A 12808-nucleotide genomic window follows, 5' to 3' on the forward strand; every position below is an offset into this window, starting at 1 on the left:
AGAATGAAAATTCAGGAAAATTCCAAATGTACTCCTCAGTCACCCTAGTCATGTTTCAGTGCTCAATGACCAAATATGGACTGAGAGTTTCTCACAGAGGAGGGTCGTACCTTGACTAATATTGCAAAATAACTCCTCAGGCTATAGAGTTGAGCATGCACTGCAGGGCAAAGGCAGGGCACTGGGCCTGGGCCACCTGCTACAATCTAAGGGAAAGCTGACAGTGGTCTAAGCCCAGGGTTTCAGTGGAAGTGAAAAAGGTTAACAGATTCCAGATAAATATTGGAGGTGGAACTAAAAGATTTCCTGATACACTTGATGTGGGATGTAGAGAAAGAGGAGTGGATGGGAACTCCAAAGCTTTTATCTAGAGCAGCTGAAAAGCAGAATAGCCCCCACTAACATGGGGAAGGTTGTGAGTGAAGAAGAGGGAAGTAATGGAAGTCTGGGTGTTGAGTCATACACATGGAAAGGCAGATGGACTTGGAGGTATGGCCATGGTTTTCCTGTGGAGGCATCTATAATTAGAATTACAGTTGTAGAGTTATTAAAGAATACAGACGAGTTATAAAGAATACAGACTTATCTGGCTCATGGAGGCTCCAAGTTCAAGATCAAGCAATCACATCTGGCAAGGGCCTTGTGCTGCATTGTAACACGGTAGAAGAGCAGAAGGAAATTAGGCAAGTGTGAAAGAAAAAAGCCCAAGGGGCAGTTTCACTTTATAATGTGCTTTTGCAATGACTAACCCACTCCCATGAAATTAATCCACTCCAAACAGAAAGACAATAATACCTCTTGAAGACTTAATTGCCTTTTAAAGGCCCCACTTCAAAACACAATTATATTAAGATCAAATTTCAACATGGGTTATGGAAAGGATGAGCCATATTCAAACAATAGCACCACACATTAGGTAAGGCTACTGAGAGTCCCAGGCCTAGCAGGACAATGCTGAAGACAACTGCACTGATAAAACAAAGGAAAAAAAAATGCTGCTTTTGATCCCAAGAACTTTCTTTTTGCTACTTGGACCTAATGGAGCCAGGCATATCTCTCTGAAGAATTATTTGCCAATCTGTATTGAGACACTTAAATAATAATAATAGTCTCTGACCTAATAATTTCAGTTTTAGCAAGAAAACAACCTCACAACACACCAAAACTTTTTTCCCTACAGAAGAATGTATCATATTCTATTATAGAACCAAAATACTAGGAAGAGCCTAAAGGTTCAACATGAAGGAAGAACTCAAACTAAAGTCAACAGAAGAGGAAACAAAGCTTTCAAAGACTACTTAACACCATGAACAATGTTTGAGATATAAGGACAGTGAATAAAAGCTACATCAAGTTGTAACCATTAAACAATCTCAATGTGAATAAAAAATATTCAGGTGCAGTCACCTACACAACTGGGCACATGAAGGTACACAAATTCATATACATGCATGGAACTTATCTCCTTTATATTTTTCTTAATTGTCTTATTTTATGATGAATATATTGTATTGATTTTATTTTTTTAGAAACATGAATTTTATTTACAAATATGAAGATCAATAATTTTAAAAAATAAAAATATGGAGAAGAGTTTGGAAAAGCTGTTCTTTGTCGTATAAAATCAGGTTTTGTTCCACTGATTATGATACTTTTTCCCCTTCTTCTGGATTCTTCTTGGAACTTAAGTTCCAAGTCAGTTTTACTTTAAACTGACTTTAGGAAACAGAGAGAGAGAGAAGGAAAAAAAGGAGCAAGCAAGGCAGGTGAGGGAAGGAAGGGATTTTTCCTAGTTAAAAAAGAAAAAGGGAAAGGCCCAGAGCCAGAGACCCTCCTGAGTCTAAGAATATTCCCTGTGGCAATCAAAGACTGAGTTGCAAGAATACATGTTAACATGGATGACTCTCAAAAATATGCCAAGTGGAAAATCCAAACATAAAAATTTACATACTGTAGAATTTCATTTATATGAATTTCCAGAATAGGCAAAACCAATCAAAGGTATAATTAATGCAATGGTTGTGTTAGGGTCAAGAACCCAATCTAGACTGAAAGGGAGATAAAGGAATCTTTAGTGTCTGATAGGGTTTGGGCTACATAGGAATAGGCATTTATCAAAATTCAATGAATTTACATTTAAGTGTTTGTATTTCAAGATTTGGGGTTTTATGCAAATAAAAAAATGTAAATAATTCTGAGCTCTATTTGATACACATGACTAAGAGTGTAGGGGTGGAATATACTGGTGTCTGCAACTTACTGTGAATTGTACCCAACAAAGGATGGATTTAGGGATGAGAAACAGGTGGACATACAGGTAATAACATAAAGTCTAATATAAATGATAGAATGCAGTGGTGGGTATATAGATATTTTCTAAAGATTTCTTTTAACTTTACTGTATAATTGAAAATTTTCATAATCAAATGTCAAGGGGAAATGCCTTCCACTCCCCAACCTCTCCCTTCCCTCTCCATCTCCCTCTCCATCTTCCCTCTCCATCTCCCTCTCCTCTTTCTTTGCCATCCCCTATCCTTCCAGTTTCTTGGCTTCTATTTGGCACAAGTATTTCCACCATGTTCCAGTCAAGACTTGCGGTAGGACCCAGCATTGCCTGGTTGATTAAAGAAGTCATTGCTAAAGAAATATCATCCTGACACTTCTTAAAACATAATGAAGACATTTTTCAAAACAATTGCAACAGGGATCAACACAATTACAACAGGAGTGAAAGAGAGCTCAACTCCAAACAAGGACAAGTGGGAATTTATAGCCAAGGAGCATGGTAGGGTAGGGGTCTATGGATGAAAAATTACTACAAAAGACATCAAGTATAGGTGAATTCTGATTAAATGGACCCAACAGGATCCTTGGTGAAGGAAAGACAAGGACTGAAACATCAATGAGGGGGATGAGGAACTTGATCAGTTGAAAGAAATGAGATATCAAGGACAGGGGGATTCTCCCAAACATGACTTAGCATAATTATTTGCTAAAACTAAGAAGTGAAGCCTCAGACAGGACTGGACAGGGGACCAAGGCAAGTGGCCTAGTGGAAAAGCTCAGGGGAGCCTCACTAAAGTGTGCTCAAGGAAACAGTCTTGGCCATGGGATCCACTCCTTGATGACTGCAGGAAAGCAGGACAGAAGGCACAAGGGAGACAACATGGCTACCCTAAATGACCTTTGAGCTCCAGCTCTGATGTTTAATGAGTCAGTCAGATTATAATCACAGGCAGGGAGAGGAATCACTCTCCACTGAACTTTGCAAAAGGAACTGAGGTTCAAAGTTGCAAAAACATAAAAAGAGAAGTGACAACAGTGCACAGACTGTGGATTTGCAAAGAAAACTCAGACCAACCATCGAAGGATCTTCCAAGGGGATTGCTCAACCTGACCCAGTCATTCTGTTTCCCCCCTGGCTAGGTCATCTGTGTGCTGAGGCCCAGGGAGAGAGGTAGAGCACATAGCTACACAAGCCAGCTGCCTGGGTCCCCAAAAGACCTCTCCCTATGGCTCTCTTTGGCTAAGGTTCTTCATTCACTGGATCTGTTTTAGTAAATATCTGCTTATGACAAAATAATAAGGGCTATGAAACCTTGAGTAAAAACATGCAAAAGGATTCTTTTCCCTCCTACAAAGCAGATACTATCACAATGCTCATCTCTTCCCACAGGGGCTGCCAACAGATTTTTTCTGGGTATATCACAGTTTCTTAGGGGTGTAACATCAACACCTAGCAGAGCCCTAGATGCTGTGTCAAGACTGGCATGTGATTTAGAAGTGTCTACAAATCAACTTGAGTTGGGATGGGGGAAGAGGTGAGAGTTTTATGCAAGGGAGCTTGACCACAAAAAAACTCCAGGCTTCTGATTTTTCCATTTTGAAAGGCCACCAAAACCCATGATTTGCTCAGTCTAGGTATGACTATGAACCCAAAGTTTTAATGGCTCAAAACTAGAATATTTAGAAGCTCAACTCTTTGATCCTGCCTCTTTCATGTTAGATGAAGTTCTATGTACTTGGTCATTTATTTTATATTCATTAATAGCCACTTATTATTGATCATTGTAGAGAATTCCTTTTGCCCTCTTACCTAATTTCCTAAGATTAGAAGATCAACAGTCAAACATGCAGAGTGTGAGAAAATGATTTCCTCATTCTTCCCTGATTCAAAGGTACACAAGTTTACACTCCTGGGCAGTGTGCCCCTCCATGCCACATGATGCTCAATGGCTCAGTCCTGGGTCTGCTATTTCTCTCTGAATATCTTTAGCTTATCCTTGAAACTGTAAACTCCAGGAATCAGGGTTCAGACTGCTCCATTATGTCTAACCATGCTTAACTATCACCACTGAAGCTTGCTCCTCTCTGCTGGCTGATTCTCCAGACCCTACTGAAGACAAAACAGCCTACCTGCTCATAAAAAGTAATATATTAAAAGAAGGCAAAACACCTTCTCAAGGTCATCCAAATACCTGGAGCAAATGTCTAGCCTTATCCTGGCATTCCACTTCCCATCGTACTACACTAAAGGTGGCTCCTGCAGATCCTGAGAGCACCCTACATTTGTATCTGTTCTCTGGGGATTCAAAATGTCACTCTATCAGGACACCTGCCAAGTCAATGCAACATAAGCCAATGACCTCACAAATGATAACAGGTCAGGTAGCACAAACACATATATCAGTATGTGTGAGTAATCAAGACACCCCTCTCCAGCATTCTCACACTCACCACCACACTCCAGCTATTGGGGTTCCTGATCTCCTTCTTATGATAAGATGCAAAAGATTCCTCATGCTTCAGCTTACCTTTTACATAATGACACTCTCCTCAGACTAGAGCTCAGTTTCCCACCTGAAAACTAACTCCTTCCTTTTGGAGATGACCATTCCATTCAGAAGTACCTGCCCAGGGGCATCCCTGTCTTTCCTGACTATTTGCATCTCCCTCTTTCCTCTTTAACCAGGAAAGCATCAGGTTCAAACTTGTTTGAAGACTTCCTCTCCGTCACTGAGTGGTAAATACCAACATTATGACAGCCAGTCCATCTAGTTGGGACCATGATTTTTCTAAGGCTACTGATTCACAGTGAGATTAGATGGTAACCATACCTCTGACAACAGTGTCTCTACCCTAATCCTAAACATGGATATTCATTAGATCCTACCTTCTGGATTCCTGCTGATCCAGCCATTCATAGCCCAGCCCCAAGCTCCCAGCAGGTCTGGGCTGATATGGCTAACCATCCCCTTCACAAGACATTCCTTCTAGGTGCCCTTGACGGGTTCAGGAGCCTCCAGGGGCTTCTGGAAAAGCCTGCCACCTTCCCCATAAGGTCATTTGTCATGGGGTCACTGTTAGGCACAGACCAGACGGTAGAGTTGAGAGAAGAAACAAAACCAGCTTTGTGTTCAGAATGTACATCCACCCTTTCCTCTTTTGGTGTCTTATCTGAGCCCAGGACTGCACAGTTCTGACCTTGGGAGCCACACAGTACCTACCCAACCACATCCTCTCAGTCTAGAGAGAAGGACAACCATCAGATTAAGGAAACAATATAGGGAAAGCTCAAAAACACAGACACATGTCCTCACACTCTGTTAGTCCATTTACCTATTCAAGAATAGGCAAAGAAGGATGTTGCGTTCCACTACTAAACACTCAAGGTCACTCCAGGTGAAGTGGGCTGCACGAAATAACCACACAAAGACAGACAAATACCTTTTCCTCTGGGTCCTGTGACAGCTCCTCTGACCTTAGGGGTCAATGGAAAGAGAGAGAGGAGCACATGCTGAACCCTTTTACTGGGAAAAAACCACTCAAATGAGGCAAGGGGTAGGATTACAAGGCAAGAGGTAGGATTACAGGTGAGTGTAGCTCAACTCTCCTGGGTGCCACCCACTCCTAGGGCCACTCCCAGCGTCATGTCTTATTATCCCAGCGAGGGAAATGCCCGAGTCACAAGTCATGGTACTACCATGCCAGACTACAGTTATCTATCAGATCCCTGTGGTGCACCAGGACTTACAAGTGCGCACATTTGGAGTGGCTCCCCACAGAAGGAGTCTTCACAAACAGATGAGATTAATGTGCCAAGGCAGGCCTGAGTATACACCTGAGACACTGGAAACTTTCTGGGGTCACGCAAAAGTCCTAGATCTTGATGGAGTGGTAACTCTGGTGTACAGGAGCCTCCAGGGGCTTCTGGGAAAAATTCCTCAGTCCCAACACTTAAAATAGGGCATTGGACTGCTTGTAAATCATTCCTCATTCAAGGTGATTTTTTTTTTTTTTTACTCAGTCAAGTTTTCCCATCAAGGCACAGTGAATCAAAGCTGGCAGTGGAACACCTGGAGGGGAGAAGTGGGAACAGACCACGGGCTCCAACATTTATTCCCTCTGCTGCCCACCCTCTCTCACTGGCCTGGCACAGGTCTCCCTACCCTCCTACCCTTGGCCTCACCCACAGTGCACTGTCCATACTGCCACCAAGGTGAGATTCCAAATAATACCCTCCCTCCCTTGCTTGTTCCTAGAACTAGCCCAATCCAAAGGCATCTAAGGGCCTTTGTACCACCTGTTCCTTCCACCTGGTTCTCTGTTTCCCAAGACAGGACCCCTCATTTCAGGTGGGAAAAAGCCTCCCAACCTGTGTCCACTGGTACCCAACTCTCTCACCCACTCCTTCTATTTCATTTCCAACAGAACACTGTGACTCCCTGATCTTAGCTACTGATCACATTCTAAATCATCCCACCAACAACACACTCTGAAGCTGGGCTGTGCAATATCACAACACTTGGCCCCAGGGTGCTTGACATGGGGCCAGTTCAAACAGACATCTGCCCTAAATGTTACAAACACCCTCAAAATTCCAAAGACTTTGTACACATAAGTCAAAGATATAAAATATCTTACTAAAAATCATTCCTGTGTTGAAATAACATTTGACAGATTAAATAAAATATTAAAATTACTTTCACCTGTTTCTATTTTTTTACCTAGAAACATTAAAATTACACATGGATTCCTGTTACATCTCCACTGGGCAACACATCTACAAAATATCTCCAGAGTTCAGTCATCTGTGCTTCATCTCCACGCCTTGGATGGTTGAAAAGTTTGTTTTTTGAGTGACAGAGTCCTGAAGAGAGAACCCCCATTCCCTTTCCTAAATGAGGAAAAATGTTTGGCGAAGTGCACCAGGACAGGGCACAGGCTTGGTCTTTATGGGAGCTCTGAAATATCACACCTGCTTCAGGGATTCCCAGACCTTGACCAAGGTTCACAGATGCCCCTGACCTCTGAGGACCCCAAGAAGTCAAGACTGCTCTTTTCCCCTTTTCTGGAGAAATAAAAAAAAAGTTCAGAGAGCCCAGAAAACAGTGACACCTTTGTGGAGACCATGGTGACTCCAGCTTGGGGGCGCTCAGAAGGAGGGGCAGGTCTTGCAGGGAGAAGTGGAACTGGAGAAGCAGGATGGGGGAACAAAAACAAGCGGAGAAGCTGGAGAATAGAAGTTAGGGGAAGCCTGAGCGGGGAGGAGAAAGGAATAAAGGAGGAGGGCTGGGAGGGGGAGGGGGAAAGGAGAGAGCATGAGGGGCGGGGAGCCGTGAGGGGAAGGGACAGGGGCGGGGAACGGGGAGGGGAAGGGACAGGGGCGGGGAACCGGGAGGGAAGGAACAGAGGCGGAGCACCGGCACTGGAAGAGTAGGCTTGGGGATGGAAGGGGTAGGAGGCGGGAGAGAATAACGAGAGAGGAAGTGAAGACAGCGTACGGGGCGGTGGTGGAGAGTTAGAGGGCGGGACACGGAACAAAAACCTGAGAGGGTGGTGGAAGAGAGGGGCCGGCCTAGGAAGAAGAGGCGTGGCCGGGCGTGAGGTTGGGAGGAGGGACTGAAGAGAGGGTGGCAACCCGGAAAAGGAGGGGTCGGGTGGGGGAGGGACAGGCAGCGGAAACAGTATAAAGGTCGGATGGCCTCCGGGTGGTACTCAATCTTCGGATCGTGTCCCGGTGTTCCGCCGAGACTTCGGCTCCACGTCTGAGCCGACGATGGCGAGGTCTCTGAGCATCCCGCTGCTCCTGCTGGCAGCCTTAGCTGTGGCGCTGACCGTGAGTCCAGCGACGGGCGCAAGCCCCAGGCATTCTCCGCGCCTGCTGGGCGGCCTGGAGGAAGCCGACGTCAACGAGGAAGGCGTTCGCCGCGCCGTGGACTTCGCAGTCAGCGAGTACAACAAAGGGAGCAATGACGCCTACCACAGCCGAGCCATGAAGGTGGTGCGCGCCCGCAAGCAGGTGCGTGTTCTGCCCGGAGGGCGTGAGTCTGGCGGGTTTGCCCCTTGGAGGGCGAGCCCCGGCTTTCCTAGACCCGCTCGCGCTTCCCTAGCTGCTGCTTCCCACCTCGGCGCCCCTGGCGGCCACCGCTGGCCTAGGAGCCAGTTGGATCTCCGGGACACCGACACGCCTGTGTTTATCAACAGGGAGTTGTCGCAGCCCTTCACGGGCAAGTCCCTACTTCTGCTTCTGCCTGAAACCTGGCAGACACTACAAGTCTGGCGTCTTAGTTCTGTTTTGCTAGGGACACTGAAGCCAGAGACACCAAGGCTCCAGGTTGGAGTCAGTCTTCCCCTATACAGCTCCCAATGCTACCTTCCAGGGCTCAAGTGAACTGTTAAAACCAGAGAAATGAAAAGTTGTGCTGCAAGTGTGTACAATGAATCAAAATGCATTCTGCTGTCATATATGCCTAGTTAGAATAAATAAATGAACAAACACTGGCGATGGAAAAAAACCCACCTGGCTGCCTTCACTGAAAGATTGATTGAGAACTTTTTCCTTTTAACATTTTATTCCGACGTTCTCTGAAATTTATTTATAGAGCAGTTGCAACAGTAATACAAAACATCTTACAATCCCCATCCCTCCGATGTTAATATTTGACCATGTTTGCTCTGTTCTCATAGGTCTCCCAGTATTCACCTGTACCTGAGTGTATTTATATGCATTTGTTTTTCTGAATCTTTTGAGAGTAAACGCTAAAATGTAGTGTACATTTCTTGTAAACGCTGGCATTGTCTTACATACCCAAGATTCAGTTTTGAAAATCAGGAATCAGCACTGACCTTTTCAGTTGCCTAGCTCACAGACTTACTCAGTTAGTTCACATTAATGGGCACTCTGAGTATATGCTGCAAAGACCTTTCTCCTCAGCCTCTTTCATCTGGAGCAGCTCCTGCTGTTTTTGTGATCTTGACATTTTGAAAGGTCCAGCCAACTGTGGTGTTCAGTCATATGCTCACAATGATGACTGCATGTACAGTGGCGATTCCATAAGATTATATCATCCTGTGAAGTTATAGTCGTCTTATTTTGTGTATTTATGCTATGACATTTGAACAATGACACATTTCTGAGAACACATGCCAGTCATGAAGCAACACCTGGTTGAATAGACTGCTCATTCTGGGTGACTCTGATGTTCCTCAAGGTTAGATACAGGTCCTGAGGCAGCCCATCCCCTGAGTCCTCTGAGCAAGCGCCATTCAGCGTATCCTGAAAAACCTTGCTTCTTTCTGTATGTCATACCCTGGAAACATTCCCTGGGAGCAGCCTTAAGGATATATGTTCCTCGCCCTGAGACAGGTGCACCATGGGCAGTACCTTTGAGCAGTTGAGTACCTACTAAGGTAGAAAGGACTCCTCCTGAGCTCAGCCTTTGCAGCCCTCACCAAATAAGGAGGGCAGTCAGCCAGGAGGAGAACAGGGTAAAGAGAACACCAAGGCACCTAGGACCCCAGGCTCGTTTTTTGCAGGAAGGTTGGAATTTAGACCAGATAGACTGTGTTCCAGGGCAGAGCAGTGCACGGTGAATGACTACATAAGTGTTGTACCACAGTCCAGTGTCTCAAGCTCATTTCTACCCTCTTAAAAATTCAGATGAGTCAAGGCAAGACCCATTTCTCCTGCAGTAATCAACTGATACTCTCCCCTTGGACATGTGCACTTTCCAGTACCACAGCCCTTGCTTACCTCTCAAGTGTGATGCTAACTTGGAGCAGAGCACAGGACATAACTCTCATGTTACAGAAGAAAAAGCCTATACTAAAGGATCCAGGACCCTGCACAGGGCATGATCTAGAGCCCTGTCACCATGTCCATCACCCTGTTCTCTTCGGTTCTAATAAGTGTGCCCTGTGCAGGGAAAGGGTTAAATTCTATTTTTTATTGACAAATGTAAGACACAAGTGTAAGACACACTTAAGAAATATTTCCATCAAAAATTTCACTGAAGGGGCTGGAGATATAGCTCAGTTGGCAGAGTGCTTGCCTCACATGCACAAAGTCCTGGGTTTAATCCCGAGCATGACAAAAAAAAAAAAAAAAAAAAAAAATCACTGAACTAGGAGGCATCTGAGAGACAGTCTTTCTTCTTGGTTTGAAATCTCCCTGTATGTGTAAAATGAGGGAATTCTGAGCCTGGGGTAAGTGGAAGGAATGGGATTCTCCATAGGCTACATGCTGGTGACTGAAATCCAGCTGAGGCTGAATCATCAGGGTGCCACTCTCCTAAGCCAACCCAGCCCAGCATTCCCTGCCTGCTGAGCCACAGTCAGCAGAATTCAGTTGTCCTCTCCTGAGGCAGAGAGCCTTCCCTTGTGCTTAGACCAGCCCTACATTCCTGAAACATGGAACTGCCTCCACCCTTGTTAGCTTCCCAGAACCATGCCTTCCCTTCTTAAACCCAGATGAGCGATAATTTTAGTCCCTGCCTTTGTTTTCCTGCTTCTGCTCTTACTCACCTGCATGAGACACCTTTTAAGAGTTGCTCTGAAGGAAATAAGATGCAAAGCAGGACCTGCGGCTGTCCTGCTAGAAGAGTTGGCTTGTATGCTTTGTGGTTGATACTTTTGGCAGCTCGTGAATGCAGACAAGAATCCTAGGCAAACACATTATCTCTATAATGTAGAGCAACTGCAAGCATATGACATTGACCAGAAGTACTATAAGTGAATCCATTCTATTAATATAGATCGTGTCTGGGGTGAACTACTTCTTGGATGTGGAGATGGGGCGAACCACATGTACCAAGACCCAGGCCTATTTGGCTGACTGTCCCTTCCATGAGGAGCCACATCTGAAGAGGGTATGTCTCTTATAGGGTTCAAGGACCAATCATACATGCAGAGGGGTATGCGAGCTTGTCTTTGTGTGCTCATATTTGAATATGTGTCAAGAGAAGCATGTATGCACATGCTTGGGTGCATGTGTTGAATGTGTGTGTCTATTTGGGGTGGGGAGTCTGCTTGTTCATGAAGATCTATCTATGAATATGTGAGTGTGGGGTATATTTGAGTTTATGACAATGCAGACCTGTGCATAGGTGGGATGCTGTAGAAGGGGCTGTGTGCATATACAATTATAATTAACATAATTGCAGAGTGGAGGACAGCCCTGTGTGCTTTTGGGTTGCTGCCCACTGGACTAGAGGACACAGCTCTAGGGATGGTTGCCAGGGAGGGAGAAAAGGCTCTGTTAATCCCAGCCTTGGACATCTGCCCAGAACCATGCTGAACAAATTAGAGGCCCCTAAGCGGCTGAAACCCTGTGGTTCTGTTGCTGCTCACCCAATGCCAGCCTCTCCGTGTCCCTGGGGAGAGCAGCCCTTGCCTTGCCTCCCCTGCTCCCACCCTGTGTCTTTCAGGGGTATTTCCCATGCTCCACTGCTTCCCTCTGTGCTCTTCTTGATGCTGGAAATAGAGGGAGCTGGAACAGTAAGCAGCCTTCTCTGCATCCTTGGGCTCCCAGAGCCTGACATAAGCTGGTCCTTAGAGGGCTGGGGCTGTGCTGGGGGCAGGAAGATGAGGAATCCCACAATCCCAGCAGAGGGTCACAAGCCATCTGATAGACTTGGAGCAATAAGAAGGGGAATGAGTAGACATTGCAGGATCGGGATGAGTGTTCTGGGATCTGGCAGGGGCCATGGATGCCAAGTGTCTCACCTCCATTATTCTGTACCTCCATTCAGACATCTTACTGCTGGCCATCGTCCTTGGTAACTGTAACCTATACTGATTGTTCCTCTTTCTTCCCTTGTACAGAAAGCACTCTGCTCTTTCCAGATCTACACTGTGCCCTGGCTGGGCACAATCTCCATGACGAAATCCAGCTGTCAGAATGCCTAAGGGTCTGTGCCAGTCTGGACTGCACTGAATACCCTTACTCCTGTGTCATGTAGTGACTCTGACCCTCACATGTGTCCCCCAGCCCTGGGAGAAGTCCCAGTGTGCCAGCACCAGCAGACCAGTGAAGAAGGCGTCTGTGAGCAGGTGTTGAGCACCTAAGTGGCTCTCCCCTTGTTCCTTCCCTCTCATTACTTTTCAAACACACCAGTGCTTGGTGCATGTAGACTGCTTCTGCCTTGTTCAATAAAGAACGTGACATTAGTTCCTCCTGAGTGGTTACTGTCTCAAGTGCATGCAGGAAGAGTCTGCCATAAACAGGAAGCTGAGGCCCACAGAGTCATGTGTGCATGTCAGGGCCAATGCTGTCACCCTTCAGGATATCTGGTCTTAGAGAGAGAAAGAGTAGAAAGGGGCTGGGATCACAGCCATCCAGCTGCAGTGGCTCCTAGGAAATGGACAAGAGAGAGCAGGGACCTAAGAAGGAACCTGGAAGCATCGATTTGGAGAATGCCTCTCACTGGTAGGTTCCCCAGAGACTAAATAGGTGGATTTCCATCTACTATCCATAAAATATTCAATTACCCACATGAAAAAAACATGGAAAATGTATTGGTGTGGA

At 45.6% G+C, this 12808-nt stretch overlaps 2 protein-coding genes across 3 annotated transcripts in view; one reads left to right on the top strand and one right to left on the bottom strand.

Annotated features, from left to right (window-relative positions):
* Nucleotides 1–12808, bottom strand: part of LOC143394286 (cystatin-C-like) — a 166193-nt gene that overhangs the window by 136526 nt on the left and 16859 nt on the right. The gene's annotated exons all lie outside the window — the stretch shown is intronic.
* On the top strand, nucleotides 7966–12450 carry LOC143395671 (cystatin-C-like). The gene is made up of 3 exons (XM_076851445.1): nucleotides 7966–8302; nucleotides 11037–11150; nucleotides 12106–12450. The coding sequence occupies exons 1-3, from the start codon at nucleotides 8060–8062 to the stop codon at nucleotides 12187–12189; spliced, it is 441 nt and encodes a 146-aa protein (XP_076707560.1). The 5' UTR covers nucleotides 7966–8059; the 3' UTR covers nucleotides 12190–12450.

This window comes from Callospermophilus lateralis, chromosome 3 (genome assembly GCF_048772815.1).
Source record: "Callospermophilus lateralis isolate mCalLat2 chromosome 3, mCalLat2.hap1, whole genome shotgun sequence".
Taxonomy (NCBI): Eukaryota; Metazoa; Chordata; class Mammalia; order Rodentia; family Sciuridae; genus Callospermophilus; species Callospermophilus lateralis.